This window comes from Rattus rattus, chromosome 8 (genome assembly GCF_011064425.1).
Source record: "Rattus rattus isolate New Zealand chromosome 8, Rrattus_CSIRO_v1, whole genome shotgun sequence".
In the NCBI taxonomy this organism is placed as follows: domain Eukaryota; kingdom Metazoa; phylum Chordata; class Mammalia; order Rodentia; family Muridae; genus Rattus; species Rattus rattus.
The window spans coordinates 64,962,541-64,980,957 of NC_046161.1; the positions used below are offsets into that span (position 1 = coordinate 64,962,541).

The following is an 18,417-nucleotide window of genomic DNA, read 5'->3' on the forward strand; positions in this document are numbered from 1 at the left end:
AGAGATGGCTCAGAGGTTGAGTACATGTTGCTCTTCCAGAGGTCCTGATTTCTATTCCCAGCAACCACATGGTGGCTCACAACCATCTATAATGAGATCTGGTGCCCTCTTCTGGCCTGCAGACATACATGCAGGCAGTACACTATACATACCAAATAAATAAATCTTTAAAAAAAAGACACAAACAAACCCTGGAACACATAAACAGCATGCATGCTAAGTGACACAGCCTTGCCTGAGGTCACTGTGGTCACAATGGAGAAGTTATGCAGAATTCCTTCTTTCAAAGAGACAATGATGACACATTCATGAATGAAGTGATGTAACATTTGCAATTAGTTCTGATATGATTTAGGAAGAAAAAGTGTGTTGTGTAAGAATAAAGAAAAAGGCAGTTATTCAATGGGTGAACAAGTGGTGAATTAAGAACATGTGAATATTCACTAAGAGAGTCTAACTTTTTATTGTTTTTGAGACTTCTCAAATTTGGACAAAGAACAATGATGGATATTATTTAATAATTTAATAATTACTGCCACTACTTGAAGATAATATGAATGCAACTGGGCAAAGAAATCTTGAGTAAATATCCTGGGGTTAGTTTTATAGGCATGTGTTTATATCAGGAACAGTTGTAAGAAGTTACTCTTAAAAACATGTAAAACTAAATGACTGGCTTTGGGGGAGTCTGGCAGTTGGTGGGGGTTCCTTATTCTTTCTTATGTTCATGTCACAAAGCAATCATTATAGCAACTAGATTCAAGAGGCATGGCCACTCGAGGGGAAACAGATGACTGCTGCTTACTGAGGCAATGCTGCAAGGCTGTGCTTGCTCACAGGCCTCAGTACCACAGAAGCTGCTTCCGACATCAGCTACACAGCGCTTTCCCACCAAAGGGAATGCTAGTGAAAGTCTTTCTTATATTTTGAGGTCTCATGTCATAAGGCATATTTGGATTCAAAAGTAGTTGTCACTTAAGAAGAAAACTTATAAGGTTAGAAATAAACGGTTTGGATATCTCACTGATTCAAAAGGAAGGTACAAGTAAAGGCTATACACGAAAGGAAGCAGATATAATCACAAACATGTGGGAAGGAGTTGCTAAAATCTGAGCAAAAACAGTCCCTGTGGCTCTTCCCTGTTTGTGTGAACTCTGGGGTCTTATAAAAGTCATGCCTGGTATTATTTCAAGCACACTACATATTGCTATTTCTTATTATCAGAAAACTAGTTAGCTTTTAATCTATGATAAACTCCATATATGATCACTTCTTAGTGTAAAAATCATTTAGCGTTTCACTGCTATCGAATTGGCATGTCTTAGACTTTATAATAAAGATGCACAGTATATGTACCCCAAAATTCTATGCAGATCAGAGTAGGTGACTCCTTTCCAATCATCCATACTATGTATCTACACTGCCCATTACCCCAGCTGGGGAGTCAGTGTCAGAGAAGCAATGACTTACACTGTCAGGTTAGGGGGAAAGGGAAGTAATGAAGGAACTGACTTTCCTGTGCTCACTGTACTTAGTGAACTCCTACCCTCGTGGGATCGCAGCCTGGCATGGGAAGGATGCTGTCAGGCTGTTTCTGGTAGCTTCTCACCCAAACTCCCTTTCATGAATTCATTCTGATACTTAACATTTTGAATTTTGTTCTTTCAATTACCATTGAATTATATTTTAAAGAGTTATCATCATCATCATCGCCATCATTATCATCATCGTGTGTATGTGTGTGTATGTGTTGTACATGCATGTTACTGGATGCATGTAGATGTAGAGGCTAACTTTCAGGACTTGGGTCTGTCTTTCTGCCATGAGTAATGGAGATCAAACTCAGGTCATTAGGTTTGCTGTGAGAAGAGCCGTCTTAGCAGCCCTAGAATAGTACAATTCTAAAAGTGTGTGGAGTGCTGGTGATAAAGTAGATTCTATAGATAGGAATTCCCTTTATAGACTTCTTTTCAGGAATACATCTGACACTGGGAATATAGAAGGAAGAAGTACATTTAGTGAGCATTTGGAGAGAAAACAAGACTTTGTTTTGAGGTGATCTCACACTGTAGCCCATACTGGCCTGCAGCTCATTATACGGCCACAGCTCAGGCTGGACTCAAAGTCATGGCAGCTCTCCTATCCCAAACTCTGAAGCACTAGGATTAGAAGAGGCATGGGACACTACATGAGGAGGCGACAGCATTTTTATGATATGATATCTTTATTGCTTGTTTCCTTCCTAATATGTAAACTTTTCAGTCTTAAGTTGTAATAAAACAACTGTCACACAAATCAATGATCAGAGTCCTGTATGTTTATATTATCTTTTCAAGTAATAGATAAGAGCCTGGATAATTAATACAACTAGTAGGATTAGTTAATGAGAGTCATGTACACATCATTTTATATGCTTTTCTTGGAAGATAATTTTGTAATTATATTTATGTACAGAAAACTTAGTGTACATTTAGTGGTGAGTTTAGTGGTGAGTTCTTTAGCCTTGGCCTTTTCCAGCTTGACAATGCGAGCCACAGACTTAGGCCCCAGGATGCTGCCTCCCTAGTGGCGGCAGATCTCATCATATTTGTCATTATAATTGGTTCTAGTAGCTCCCACCAGCTTAGCCAGAGCACCCGTGTCTTCCGAGTTAACCTATGTGAAGGCAACAGTGGTGCATGTCTTCCTGTGGACCAGGTGCCCCAGCCTGGTCCCTTGATGATGCAGTAGGGCACCCCCATCTTTCGACACAGGGCAGGCAGGAAGACCACCAGCTCAATGGGGTCCACATCATGGGCAATCACCACCAGCTGAGCCTTCTTGTTCTCCACTGAGGTGGTGACTGTATTGACCTCTGCTTGGAGGACAGGCGGTCTCTTAGCTGAGATGTCCCCTTTGACAACAGCTTTCTTCTCAGCACGGGCCAGCAGCCTCTGCTGCTTCTCCTGCTTTGTCTCTGGCCTGTACTTAAGCAGCTGAGCTTAAGCAGCTGAGTCACTGTCTGCCTGTCCAGGGCCTGGGCGAACTGGTTGATGGCAGGAGGTACTTTGAGCCGCTTATAGAGGATGGCTCTCTGCCGCTGCAGCCTGATGTAGCAGGGCCATTTGACGAAGTGTGTGAGATCTCTTTTGGGCTAGGTGTTCTGCCCAATGCTGAAGTTCTTGGGCCTTTTCTCAAACAAAGGATTGACCACCGTTTTGGCCTCCTGTTTCTTGACGACGGTGGGGGCTGGGGCCACTTTCTTTCCCTCGGCCTTCTTTCTTTTGGGCATCTTGCTCGGCTGGAGGAGAGAGCTTTAAGTGCTCTTATATTGTCTTTTGTTTTTGGTGTGTGTGTTCATGTGTGTGCATGCATATGTATGCAAGTGTGTGTTCAGATGGAGGGCCAGGGATTGATGTAGGTTAATGTCTTCCTTGTTGCTATCTCCTTTTATCTGAGACAGGATCCTTAGCAATTTAGCTAGAATGGTTGACTAGGTGGCCCCCAGGATCCTCCTGTCTCCGAAGTGCCTCCTTTTATGTGAGATAAGAGATCTAATACAGGTCTTACACATCAGGAATTTGACCAACTGAGTCATCTCCCTAGCTTAGACCATTGTTTTGTTTGTTTGTTTTTGAGACAGGGTCTCTATGTAGTCCTGGCTGTCCTGAAACTTATTACATAGATCAGGCTGGTCTCAAACTCACAAAGATCCTCCTGTCTCTGCCTCCTGAATGCTGGTATTAAAAACATATGCCACTTTGCCCAGCCCCTCGTCTATAATGTAGCCTTATAAAAACTAGCTTTAATTTTTAAAAATGTGATATATATATATATATATAAAATCAATTTTTATTGTGCTACATTTTGAAGAACTTTGTCCGAGAGACTCATTCCTTGCCCCCGCCTCCTCTGATTTTTTTCTTTTCTTTTTCCTTCCTTTCTTCCTTTTACCATTCTAAGGAAGAACCAAGTGAGTGGTGGTTAAAGTTTATGTGAATGGCTTCCAGCCTGAGAACATTCTGGTTTCAAATCTCTTTACTCACTATTAACTGGAGCACAGCTGAAAAAGTTATATATTTTTAAATGGAGTAAATGTAGACTTATTGAGGAAAAGTGACATAGAACTCTTGAGAATGGGAGAAAAAGAAAGACTGAAAAAATATTGACCTGTCTCTGTGACAGTGAAGTTAGTAATCTCTGTCAGTTACTCATGTTCCAGAATGAGGCTTTTATACTGAACTGCACTGAGACACGTGGAGAATACATACGCTCTCCTCAGATAGAGGGTTCAGGGTCAATAAAGCAACCCACTTCATTGGACATTTGACCATGCCAAAGCTGTAAGTGACTCAAAGCATTCTATCAGCACCCTGCCCTGATTTTACATGCCAGATGAATAGGTCCAGAAAGAATCCTTTCCTGGCATGCCTACGAATGCTTCTCTTAATTATTACAAGTGCCACCACTTGTGGTATTTTTAGAAGTCCTGTCTAAACAATTTACAGCTATGAACATGTTATAAAGAAACTGTTATTTTGTATCCTTATAAAAGATGAATGTGCACTCAATGAATTTCAAGACAAGTTATCCTAGCAGGTATGAGCAGCGCTCACCCACCTTCACTAACCAACTGGCTGTTGTCCGACTGCTTACAGGAGATGATCTTCTCCACCAGCTGGTTGTAGCTGCAGTTGCCAACAGCTCTTACAATGTCATCGATCTGGAAAACACATGATGGTCCCACTAGTCCCAGAGAGATTGGAAACAGTAACAAAGGTAAGCCCTGCACTCTGAAAGCATGTTTTCTAATAACAACATTAAATGGAAATGCTTGGGAGAAAGTCAGCATGGAACCTTGAAAAGCAGTTTCATACCCATCATGAAAACTACTGCAGTGATATTCGAATTGTGCAAAAAATGATAGTTATTTCATGCAACTTTAAGACTATAAAGCCTTTAAACACTTTTAGACTTTAAAGACTTAAAGACTATAAAACATTTAAGCCACTATAATACATGAGATATTCGGGAGAAAAAAGTAAGAAAATTTCAGGGGGGTAGAGATCTGACTCAGAGCTAAAAGCACTGGCTGTTTTCCCAGAAGACCTGGGTTATTTTCCTAGCACCCACATAGGTGTCACAACTGTCTGCAACTCCACTTCCAGAAGCCAACAGCCTCTTTTGGTCTCTGAGGCACTGCACAAACACAGTATACAAACATCCATGCAGACAGAACATCCATACACATAAAACAAAAATAAACTTAGAAAAAGAAAAATTTAGTGTCAGATAAAACACAGATGTTTTCAAACAGCATGGCGGCACATGCCTGTGCCCTTGATGCTGAACCCTCCTCCTCCCATGACAGCTTCAGGCTTATCTTACTTTCTTTTTCTCCTTCTTTCTCTCCTTCTTTCTTCTTCTTTTTCTTTCTTTTCTTTTTTTTTTTTTTTTTGAGAGGGAGGTCTCATAAGTTTCAGGCTGGCCTCAAACTCAGAATGCCCATGCTGTCTGCCCACCACTTTTATTAATTTTGAGGCATTCTTTTGTCCTTACAATCTCTCTATATAATTATATTTTATGTGTGTCTCTTATCAACATAAGAAAACAAATCTGCTTTAATCCAGCCCACAATCATTGTCTTTTTAAGTATTTGCTGAGGCCAAACTCAATAACAAAGCAAGACTTATTACAAAATTAAAGACAGAAATTGTTATTTTCTTTTTTCTTTTTTTTTTCTTTTTTCTTTCTTTCGGAGCTGGGGACCGAACCCAGGGCCTTGCGCTTGCTAGGCAAGCGCTCTACCACTGAGCTACATCTCCAACCCGTTATTTTCTTTTTTGAACAATTAATGTTGGGTCTTTGGAATACTTTCATTCATTCTCCTTCTAATTTCTGTTATTTTTGCAGAGTTTAGAAGGTTTTAGTATCCAAAAATGTTTGTTATTTGTTAATCACCAGTAACTTAGATTTATCTATGTTATATACATTATATCTAGTTTTTCTTTATACTTGGAGTAATTTTACTTCTTGTCCAAATACTTATATATTTCTACTAATAAAACCCTAGTTATAGCAAATTTCTAAAATGTAATTTGAAAACAACTTTGCTTCATTCTTGAAAAATGATTTTACAAGGACAGAATTATGTGTTAGCGTCTGCCCTTTTCAGCTCACTGATTGCTACAGAGGGTGTGGTGGCCTGTACGTTTATGTAGCCTTAGCACTTGGAAGGTGGAAGCAGGTGGATCAGGAATTTAAGGTGATTCCTCTGTTACATAGGAGTTTGAAGCCATTCTAGGATGAATGAGATCCTAGCTAAAAAATAAAATAAAATATTAATTATCAATCATTTAGAAACATCTTCTCAAGTGACTGAATTCTAGTGTTCATTATCCAAAAGAATATATTTATTTTTCTCTATATTATTTTTTCTATATATTAGTTTTCTCTTTTGAGACAAAGTCTCTCTCTATGTAACCCTAGCTGTCCTGGAATTCTCTCTGTAGATCAGGAAGAGGCCTGCCTGTCTTCCAAATCCTGGTAGTAAAAGGTGGGCACTACTATACCCAAGCCATAGCTATTTAGAGACCACAGAATTAGAAGTGAAAGAAGCATCCAGTTTTGAGGGGTTTTAAAGCTTTTGCCTTCTCTTGTTCTCTTCTGAGCATCAAGATTTGTTAGAAAACAAGTGAATGGAACAGATCTAAAGCACTTAGACTTCTCTTGAGAACCTTGTTTAGACCAGAAACACCTCTGTACTACACTGAAGTTCATTTTTTTCTATAAGCATATTATTCCCCTGTGGACTGGACAACTTATAGCTAGCTACACATACAAACAGGTGATCTGAGTTTAGTTTAATGTCATGTTATTCACAAGAAGTAAAACTACCTGGCATTGCTACCTGTCAGGACACACCTGGCATGTGTAAAATGCTGGGTATGGTTGACTTTTAGTGACATCCTTTGTGAAAGAGTACTGATTAACACAGATATCCTTGTTAAAGTGAACTACCTACCCCTCTACTGCCCAGAATACCAGTTGCTTTTAGCAATAGACAGGGATGGAGGGTATGGGCAAGCCTCTGCTACGATGGCCTCTTTCTCTCTCAATAGCTAATGAAGCCACAATGTATCCATCAGTTAATATTTATTAAGCACCTACTGTGTGCAACACACTATTCTAAATGCTGAGACATAAGATTCCAGGCCCACAGAATAAACACTTATTGGGAAATTATAGTCAGTCAGGTAAAGATAATAATTGTAGTTAATGATAAATGGTAAAAACATAGTAAAGGGAGAGAAAATGGTGACAAGAGGAAGAGTAATAAGTTTAGGGAGGTCCTCTCTGACATATAATATTTGACAAGAACTTTTGATATACAAAGAACCAAATATGTGAAGATCTGAGAGAACAAGGTACCAGGAGAATAGGAGTCCACAGTGAATATTAATCCATTCACTGCAAAACTGAGCTGGGCTGAGACTGCAGACTTGCCTGGCATGCACGGGGCTCTGGGTTTCATGCCAGGACCTACAGCAACATTAGCAGCTCTGAGAGGAACAAGCTGACCTGCTTAGCCAAGAGAAAAACAGAAGTGTCTCTACAGTAAAGTGAGAATGTCAGAGAAAGGCAGGAAGTGGTGTTAGGCAGAGTCGGATTCATGACCATCCTGGACTACAGAATGAGTGCCAGGTCAGCCTGGGAGGCCATACGGGCCTGGCCACAAAAATGAAAAACAAAACAAGTGCCCATTATGATTTCACCTTATTCCAACTATACTGGAGAGTTAAAAAAAATTGAGCAAAAAAAGGTGTGTGTATCACTTTTCAAATGAGTATCAAGATAATTAATTGGTCCTGAATAATTTTTCAGCAAATAACAGAGCAATGGGATATTGATAGGCAATTAAATAAACAAATAAATTAAGTATATAATTATTTTATATATAAAATTAAGTACAACATATACAAATATTAAATATATAATATTATCTATTATATAATAGTACATATAATAATCATTATATACAATTATTAATACTATAATTAATTTATAATATCAATTAACAATATATAATAAACAATGGGTAACAATTATTATATACTATATAAAGTGTATAAAATAATATATACTGTTAAATATAAATTAACTATATATTATCTATAATTAAATATAAAAACCAAAACAATTTAGAATATATAAATTAAATATAAATATAAATACAAATATATGTGTTTAGAATAACTTCCTACATTTGTACTTATGTAACTGAAACATTTTTATTTTATGTATATAAATGTTTTGCCTACACGTATGTCTGTGCCCCAGTGGTATGTTGGTGGTTGCATGGGTCAGAAGAGGGCACTGGACCCCCTGGAACTAGAATTACCGAGAGTTGTGACCTGTCTACAGTAGCCAGTGCTCTTGACCACTGAGGCCCCCCTCCCTCCAGCCCCCTGTGTTTATATAACTCAAATTCTACTTACCTGAGGGTCCACTAACCACCCATGATACAAAGGAATATCTAGAAGATCAAAGACTATGCACTCTGGTGTGTACTCGAAAACTCGTACCCCAGTGAACCTGACATTCACATCCAGGCCTGTCTGCAGTTTGTGCAAGATTGCCATAGCATCGCTCATATTCTGCAAATACAAAAGAAAGAAGCAGAGTTCAGAAGAGTAATTACTATAAAAAGTTGTATGTGGTGGCATGTGCCTGTAGTCCCCACACGGTTCTCATTTAAGCCCAAGACTTCCAGACTACACTAAGCAACAGAGCAAGACCCTGTTCTAAAAACAGTAAAAAAGACCTGTTATTTCCATCAACACTTTTATTTTCATTTTCTGATTTTATTTTATTCTTTTTTTTTTATTATAGTCCTACAGCACTAGGAACCCAACCCAGGGGTTTGTGCATACAGATAAACCACATCTTCAGCCCTGAGTAGACCTTTATTAAGTATGTACTGTGTACCAAGTACTAACCTGAGTTCTAGTAAACAATAGTGAACACACAGCTTCTGCTGTCAGGTGATTAGTGCTACTACAAGAGACGGCCATGTAAACATACAACAGGATGCTAAGCATTAACAAGAAAAACTGAGCAGTATGACTGCAGTGGCAGAAGGTAGGACCTAATTTTAGACTAAGTTGGCACGTGCTTTAATCCCAGCACTGGTGAGGCAGAGGCAGGCAGATCTCTCTGAGTTCAAGTCCAGCCTGGTGTACAGAGCAGGTTCCAGGACAGGCAGGGCTACACAAAGAAACCCTGTCTTGGAAAGCAAAGGAAAGAAAAGAAGGAAAGGAAAAGAGAAAAGATAAGGAAAGATTAGAAAAGAAAAAGGATAGAAGGAAGGAATGAAAATAAAAGAAAAAAAAAGAAAAGGAAAAAAAACAAGTTCTGAGAAGCTCTGGTGGTAGTGGTGGGAACCCTTCCAGACAGAAGGGAACACTAATTACAAGCACACACACACACACCGCCCACCACCACCACCAAGAACAACCACTACCAAAGGAACAGCGATGTAAAAATGAGCGTATTACACTGCCTGTGGACAGCAAGGAGCTCTGTAAGTGAAGATCTAAATAAATGAGGGGAGTTGTAGGTGAAGTCTCAGAGACAGGCAGAGAACAGATCATAAAATCTAACTGCTGAGATCAAGGGGTGAGTAAAGGTACCTGCTGTACAAGTCTGATGATCTGAATTTCATTGTTAGAACCCACAATAGAAAGAACTGATTTCTGCAATGGTGTCCTTAACTCTTACAAGCAATCTGTAGCATATGCACATGGGTGGCTACATTAATTAATTAATTAAAGATAAATTTGGTCATAAATTATTTAATGAAGATTATTTTAAAACCAGTTTTTCTGGATTTTTAAACAATTAAATATAAGAATAAACAAGATATATCTCATAGAACAAGTAAAAGCCAACACATACTATAATTCCAGCATTAGAGAAATGGAAGCAGGAAGATAGGAAATTCAAGGCCAGGCGAGGCTTCACAGTAAGACTAAGCCTCAAAAAAAAAAAAAAAAAAAAAAAAAAAAAAAAAACCCTGTAAATAATTTCCTACAATTTAATAACCATCAAGAGTAATAAAACTGATAATATAGATAAATTTATAAACAAATGTTAAAAAATAAACCTCTTCCTGATTCTCAATTGATGATTATGGTATAAAATTTAAGAGTGAGGGATGATTGCTGATATACCTTTAAGGGTGCCGGTAAAACTGTTTTACAATTCCTCTCAAGGGTACTGCTAGCCTAATGAAGTATTTTAAATTTAAATACAAACCATGCTTTTATTTATTTCAGACAGTCTTGCTATATAGGCCAGGCCTTCAATTTTCAGTCCTCCACCCTGCTTCCTGATCTCTTAGAATAAATGTGATATTTGTCACAGCCAGCTTAAACAAAAGCATGTTTTGCAAACACATTTGCAGTCATTTAAAAACCTTTCAGGCTGAAGGTACAGCTTAGTGGTAGAGTCCTCACTACAGCTAGCTTGTGTAAAGTTCTCATTAAATACCCTACAACTGCAAAAATAAACAAAATAAAAAATGCAATCCTCTTGTCATCCATGCGCACCATGTTTCCTTACACTGTGAAAGTCTTTATAGGAATTTACCACATGGGTTCCAGGAATTAAATTCCTTTATGCACTGAATCATCTCAGTGAAATCATGGTGTTTGCCTTAAGCCCTTATACATCCTCTGTCTCAAAGTGAAGCAGAGCTTTCCTTCCACTCCTCAGGAGTCCAAGCCACCATAATGCAAATGCAGCCAGACTGCCTGGTGGTTTAAAGGGAACAAACATACTGCCTTCACCTTCAAACACTTGTCAGGTGGATCCTTAGGCCTCCAACAGACACCAGAATGACCAGCCACTATTTTGAATTTCAGTTTTGGTGTTATCAAAAAATATCTCATTGAGTTCAGTAAGAAATTACATAAACTTTATAAGTGAAATAAATTGAACCTTACAATTTCATACTTATAAAATGCTATTCTTTTAAATGTGGACATGAGTTATTAGATTAAAAAGGGAACTTGAACTTGGAAAGGGAAGATGAACTCTAAGGGTGGGGGGAAGGAGGGGAAACGCCAGTAATGAATTCATGTGAATTGGGAAGAAGGAAGCCAGAGAAGGGGCGAGAGCACGAGGGGGTAACCTAAGAACAAGCATGCATGAAAATTTCATGATAAAATACATTACTTTCTATGCTAGCTTAAAAAAACCAATTAAAAATGTCATTTATTAGTTTTATATACTAGAAGCAGATGTAAGATTTCATGGAGAAATTTCTACCGCTGAAAACTGTTTGAAAATCACTGCTGTAGGGGTGGTGGGGTCTGAGTGTTAAGAGGGGCATCCAAATGACATCCTCACAAAGACAGACACACAGGCAAAACACCAATGCACATGAAATTTTTAAAAAGTCGTCACTGCTCTAAGCTAGGAACTTTTGGGGAAGTTACTGAGTAGTAACCCAGGTCCCTCTGAGTAACGCTCCAGTCTTTTCTAACAAAATGTAAATCAGCACACAAAGTTGGCTTTAGATATAGATTACCTATAATGCAAGATGTTGGTCTTCCAATTGTATTACAAGATTACATGAACATTTAAACTCAAGAGACTTTGTAAATTAATCCCAGCGTTTGGAAGGCAGAGGAAGGTAAATCTCTGTGAGTTCGAGGCCAGCCTGGTCTACATTGTGAGCTCCAGGACAGCCAGGTCTACACAGTGAAACCCGTCTCCATAAACAAACAAACAAACAAACTCTGAAAACTAGAAATGAATTTTGTTCCCTGATGTGCATTTGGGCCTGATGGTTGTTTTGTGGCTTTGTTCTTTGAGACAGGGTCTCACTGTGTAGTTCTGGTTGGCGTGGAACTCTGTGCAGGTGAGGTCTCACCAGGCCCAGCTGATTACATTTAAAAGTGAAACGAATCCCCAGTGACGTTCATTTCCTCCACAGTAGAAGTGGTGACCTTTCCTTCCACAAAAGAAGTTAATTTTTAATCCCAGTACCCAGTGCCCACGAGGCAGAGGCAGGTGGGTCTATGAGTTTGAGGCAGCCTGGTCTACAGAGTTCCAAGACAGCCAGGGCTATACATACAGAGAAACCCTGTCTCAAAAAACCAAACCAAAACAAAAAACAAACAAAAAAGTTAAATTTCTTTTTCTTTCTATTAACAAATACTAAGAATACTGAAGAAAATGAGGCCAGCATTGGGAGTGTGCTTTCCTGCTCTATCTTTGCTACAGAATAGGATCTCAAAAGGATGGGCCAAGTATGTGGACTTGTTGAAACTGTACAGCAACAGAACGTGTCCTGACACCTCAGGCAACACTTAATCAGCCTTACCCTAAGCATAACTTGAGGACTTGCAGTACAAGGTATTGAATTCAATTCTCAGCACTGGAAAAATGATAATCCTTTAAATGATACAAGAAAGGACAAACCAACGACAAATTCACTTGAGAGTGAATTCAGGAAAATGTCAAGTTATCCTGTATGGATTTATAAGATGATACCAATAAATCACTAGCATATACATGCAGAGTCCAAAAATTATGGTTTTTGAACCAAATATGGCTCTGAGCTAAGAACTATTTTTACAGTTTTAAAGGGTAGTTTTGAAGAAAGAGAGAGAAAAGAAAGAACAAGCAGCAGACCTGAACTGAAGTAGCTGGCAGAGCCTAATGCACTCCTTCTCTAGTCCTGTACAGGAAAGGTTTCTTTTTTTTTTCTTTTTTTTAAAATTTATTCTTTTATGTTATGAGTACACTGTCACTGTCTCCAGACACACCAGAAGAGGGCATCAGATCCCATTACAGATGGTTGTGAGCCACCATGTGGTTGCTGGGAATTGAACTCAGGACCTCGGGAAGAACACTCAGTGCTCCTAACCACTGAGCCATCTCTCTAGCCCCAGGAAAGGTTTCAAACCACAGGCAAAGTTCAATGCATAAATTCATAATACGAAATTACATGTTTTAACATAAAAGTCATATTTATTACCTGTTCATAATTTACACGTTGAATTTCTGAGATTTCTTTTGGCTTTGCCTCAAGCATGTAATCGCCTGTAAAAAGAAATTATGAATTGCCTTTAAAAAATTCTTTCTGCTTATAAAAGATTTTAATAGTAAACTTAAAAAACTTATGTAAGTAAACTGTAGCTGTCTTCAGGCACACCAGAGGATGGCATCGGATCCCATCACAGATGGTTGTGAGCCACCATGTGGTTGTGGGGAATTGAACTCAGGACCTCTGGAAGAGCAGCCAGTGCCCCTAACCACTGAGCCACCTCTCCAGCCTGACTATAAACTTTTAAACATTGCAGCAACAGGATGCTTATCAACTTGGCCCCTTAGTTCTAGCCAGAAAGTCCAAGCTGACTGCTCGTCTTACCTAGTTTTCAGTGTACACAGTGCAATGCTCATGGACTTTCCCTCCCTTTTCCCCTGTTTTCTTTTTTGTGGTACTGTAGACTGAACCGACTCTACCCACTGAACTATATTTCCAGACCCTTTTAAATGAAAAAAATGGGTGTTTTGCCAGCATGTATATCTGTGTACATGTGTGTCTGAGGTAGAGTGTCAGAGGGCATCCTGGAGCTGCAGTTATAGGTGGTTGTGAGCTGCCATGTGGGTGCTAGGATCAAACCCAGGTCCTCTGTAAGAGCAGAAAGTGCTCTTAACCACTGAGCCATCTCTCCAGCCCTCTTCTAGTCTTTAAGATAAAGTCTTACCAAGTTGCCCAGGCTGGCCTTGAACTAGAGCTCCTCCAGAATAACTAGACTTGGAGGTCTATGCCATAAGTCCCAACCTGAATATTCTCTTATTTTACATCTACAATATATTTTGGCATCTTTTACAACTCATAGAGATCTCAAAGAAAACACCAACTTCGGTTGCTATATATAATTTAATTACTTCTCCAATGATTTTATAAGCTATAGATGCTATCATTTTTTAATGCATGTAAAACTTTTTAATATATTTTTAAAAACTTAAAAAATGTGGAGGACACTTTTATTATGTAGTATCTTTCTGATCTGTCTCTTTTTCTTCACACACACACACACACACACTTTTAAGTTTTTATTTCTGTGTATGGGTTTTTTTTTTTTTTGCTGCATGTATGTGCATCATATGGTACCTCAGAGGGTAGGGAGTGTGTCAAATCCCCTGGGGCTGGAATTATAGACAGTTGTGAGCTGTTTCCTGGTGGGTACAATCGAATTGGGTCCTCTGGAAGAATAGCTATTGCTCTCTCTGTATCCATGTCTCTCTGTCTCTGTCTTTCTCTGTCTGTCTGTCTGTCTGTCTATCTGTCTCTCTTTAGACAGGGTCTCACTATGAGATTGTGGGTGGCCTCGAACTCATAGAGAGATCCACCTGCTTCTGCCTCCCAAGACCTAGGAATAAAGACATACAATGCCATTCTTAGCTTATATATATATTTATATAAAGATTCTGGTGTGCTTGTGTATTGAATCAGGGCTTTGAACATGCTAAGCGTGTGCTCTACCATAGAACTACATTCTATGAATTGCCTGTAAAATTATTAAATGCATGTCTTTTCTTTAAATTATCTGTATAATTACTATCATTTTATTGAGTTGTAAAAATTCTTTTACATTTTCATCATATTTCTATTTCATTTAGTGTGTGTGTGTGTGTGTGTGTGTGTGTGTGTGTGTGTGTGTGTGTGTGTGTGTGCACCTGTGCATGCACCCATGGATGAGTGCCATGTGGAGGTCAGAGAACAAGGTGTGGGATTGAGCGCTTTTTGCCCATCATTTAGGGCTTGGGGACTGACATCAGGTGGTCAGTCTTGATGGTACCTTTGCTCACTAAGCCATCTTGATGACCCTAAAAGCTCTTTCAAAATTAGAGGAATTAGCACAATTTCTGTGATATATGTAATGGAGATTTTTTCATAGTCTTTTATCTTTCTTACACTTTATGATAGTTTGTTGTTGTTTGCTTGCTGTATTTTTCCCCAAATGGAAATGGCTATGTAGATTCTGAAAGATCCTTAGCTCTTTAGAGTTTACAGATATTTACAGATATTTTATTTATCCATTATGTGTCCCCTTTTAAATGTTCAAATCTTTCAATTTAAATGGAATTTCTATTGATAGAAACAGTAAGGAATTATGATGATAGAAACAGTAAGGAATTATGTATGATAGAAACAGTATGGAATTAGCTTCTTACCCAAGTAGCTAACAAGTTAATAAAATGGCTTTACTGTAACCTTTACCTTCTACTTTGAAATAAATTTATAAAGACTACACCAAACATTCTCTTAAGCCAGTGACTCTCAACCTTCCTAATGCTGCAACCCTTTAATACAGTTCCTTCAGTTGTGCTGACTCCCAATCATAAAATTATTTTGTTGCTACTTCATAAGTGTAATTTTGCTACTGTTATGAATCATCATGCAAATATCTGATATGTGATCCACAGGTTGAGTACTGCTGTCTTAGGCTTTGCAACTCTGAAAACAAAAGAATTTCTATAGACATCAATCTAGTATTTTAAGACAGAGAAGTTATACCAGCAATGACTTTATTTTACTCATACAAGAACTATCAACTCTATGTGACACTTATTCAGATAATGACCGTGAGTGGTCTGCTTGCATCCCATATTTTATTGTGTTCTATGTTTCTTTTGCTTTCTTAGCTACCATGTTAGTTGGCCCAGGATGTGGAACATTAGATGAGACAGAATTAAAGGATGTTCTTACAGAGACAAAAGCTTGGGGGCTGATGACAAGACTCTTGATATTTATGACTTTTAAAAAATATATCCTTGAACAGAGAATGAATTTACTGACTCATCTTGGTGTCTCCCACCCCCACCCTGCCGTGTTCTTGAGTCAGAGTCATATTTGTAGCCCAGGCTAGTCTTAAAATCAGGCCTCAGTCTCTCCAGTGCTGGGATTATAGGTGGATTTTGCCATACCTGCCTGATTTACCTCTAACAAACAAAATATGATGGAGTAATGAGGTGTCACTTCTATATTAGAATACAAAATATTGTAGCTTTTACTGTTGTACTCTCTACTTTTACTCTGAAGATGTGTTCTGTGTTGTGAGGCTCCTAATGGAGAGACTCCTATGGCAGGAGGCTTCCAGCCAAAAGTCATCAGGTAACTAATAGCTTTAGTGCCACAACTATGAAAACCTGAATCTTGCCATCAACTGAGTGTGTGAACAGCCACCAACTTTCCATAGCTGCATTTTCACTTGAGGTGGCAGTGCTGGTGGGCACCATGTCTGTAGTCTCCTAAGACCTTGAATGAGGCTGCCACCTAGATTCCTGACCCGAAGATGCTGTGAAAGAACAAAGGATTATTGTTTGGTACCATTAAACACTAGGATGATTTATTATCTAGCACAAGACAACTAGTGTTCTAGGCACACAATGCTGGAACCATATAGTTTAGAAAGAATTTGTACTACAGGAATCTGATTGATCAAACCCAGAGCTTTGTTGAGTGGTAAGTTATGTTCTTACCACTGAATTAAACCTAGTCATTAAAATCAAATCTTTTTAAAAAGAAGAAATTGAATTTCTAAGAAAACATCTTTCATTTTTAGACATGTAAATAAATGATCTAAGAGTATACTTTTGTCTAGATTATCCCACCTTTGAGCCTTTGAGTACTTACTTTCAAAACATTCTCTGCATAAAAAAGGTACTTGTTCCCCACAGCTCTCCATGGAGCCTGAAGGGAGATGACTGTCAGCTCTAGGACAACATGGAGTATGCAAGACTCGTATTTCATGAAACAAAAGTATTTTTCCCCCTTCAAGTTTTTTTTTTTTTTTTTTTTTTCCGGAGCTGGGGACCGAACCCAGGACCTTGCGCTTCCTAGGCAAGCGCTCTACCACTGAGCTAAATCCACAACCCTCCCCCTTCAAGTTTTAATGATTTATTATACTTTTAAAATTATGTGTGAGACAACTGGAAATATAGCTCAGCAGTTAAGAGCACATATTCTTCAAGAGGACCTGAGTTTGGTTCCTAGCACCCATGTTAGGCAGCTCACGACTGCCTGTAACCCAGCCACAGGACATCTTATGCCTTCTTCTGGCCTCCATACACAGGCACTGTATACACACACAGACACACACACACACACAGACACACACACACACACACACACACACACACACACACACAGAGAGAGAGAGAGAGAGAGAGAGAATAAAAATGTTAAATATTATATATGTATACAGACATGTGAGCATGAGTGCCTGCAAAGGCCAAAAGACAGTGTCAGGTCTGGAAGTACAGGCAGTTGTAAGCTACCTGACATGGACACTAGGACTGGAATGCGAATCATTTGGAAAAGCAGTAGATGCTCTTAACCGCTGAGCCATCTCTCCAGCCTTTTTTGCTTGTTTTGAGACAGGTGCTCATTACGTAACCCAGGCTAGTCTTGAACTCGGGATCCTCCTGCCTACTTCTACAGTACAGGGATTACATCAGGTACCACTGTGTCCAGGGTATTTGTTTCATGTGTGTGTGTACAGAGGCCAGAGGTCAGTCTCTCCTGTTGATCCTTGTGAGCCCTCTACTCTGAGTTCTGAGACAGGGCTCCTCACTGGGATCCAGCATGCATCTAGCAGGCTATGGTAGCTGGCCACTGAACCCCTGGAAGCTTCCTGTTTTGGTTTCCCCAGAAGGGTAAAGCCAAGTGCTTCTACTATGCCCAGCTTTGTGACCTGGGTTCTTGGGGGATCAAACTGGTGTCCTTATGCTTGTTTTTCAGGTACTTTACTGACTGAACATTTCCCCAGTACTCTCAGCATATTTGATGAAAGTCAAATACATTTTTGTCATGGGTTAAAATCAACAGTAGGACAAAGATGCTACTCTTTAAAAACCAATAATTTGGTTATACAAAAATCAAATTTCGTATCCTTAAAATTAGACAAGTGTCTATTTTTCCCAGAGACTAAGTCAAGAATAAAGGATCTAAGTATCTAATGTGGTTTTGAAATCAGACACTGAAACCTGCCAGGCTTATAAATGGCCTCTGCAAGGAGCTGTCTAAAGTGGGTTCAGAACTGGGTAGATCACACACACACACACACACACACACACACACACACACACACACACACACAATCTTATATATGCATATGTACATGTGAGCATGGGTGCCTACAGAGGCCTGAAGAAGGTGCCAAGTTTGGAGTTAAAGGTAAGCCACCTGACATGGATGCTGGAACCTAAACAGATAGGTGAGCAGGTGCTTTGAAAGGCGAGCGCTAGGCTCTGCAGCTGGCCACAGAGTGCTTCCAGAGCAGTTACAAGGCCTTTGTGAAACAGCCGAGACTAAGAGTGCTCTTTTAAAATGGGTTGTTTTAAAAGATGAACATG

At 39.1% G+C, this 18,417-nt stretch overlaps 1 protein-coding gene, 1 long non-coding RNA gene and 1 pseudogene across 4 annotated transcripts in view; all 3 read right to left on the reverse strand.

Annotated features, from left to right (window-relative positions):
* The window catches only part of Mindy2 (MINDY lysine 48 deubiquitinase 2), a 59,877-nt gene that overhangs the window by 20,889 nt on the left and 20,571 nt on the right, over positions 1-18,417 (reverse strand). For 2 of the 3 annotated variants that reach the window (XM_032911341.1, XM_032911342.1), the window contains exons 3-5: positions 13,028-13,092; positions 8,478-8,636; positions 4,600-4,702 (exon numbers count right to left, since the gene is read on the reverse strand). In XM_032911341.1, the coding sequence (XP_032767232.1) occupies positions 4,600-4,702; positions 8,478-8,636; positions 13,028-13,092 (327 nt within the window). The remainder of the gene's footprint in view (positions 1-4,599; positions 4,703-8,477; positions 8,637-13,027; positions 13,093-18,417) is intronic. The other variant, XM_032911343.1, reaches the window with a different exon arrangement.
* Positions 2,303-3,396, reverse strand: LOC116908069 (annotated as a pseudogene).
* Positions 14,688-18,417, reverse strand: part of LOC116908070 — a 3,840-nt gene continuing 110 nt past the window's right edge. Inside the window, exons 1-3 of the long non-coding RNA XR_004388872.1 lie at positions 18,248-18,417; positions 17,563-17,811; positions 14,688-14,736 (exon numbers count right to left, since the gene is read on the reverse strand). The exon at positions 18,248-18,417 is cut by the window's right edge and continues 110 nt beyond it. This is a non-coding gene — a long non-coding RNA (uncharacterized LOC116908070). The remainder of the gene's footprint in view (positions 14,737-17,562; positions 17,812-18,247) is intronic.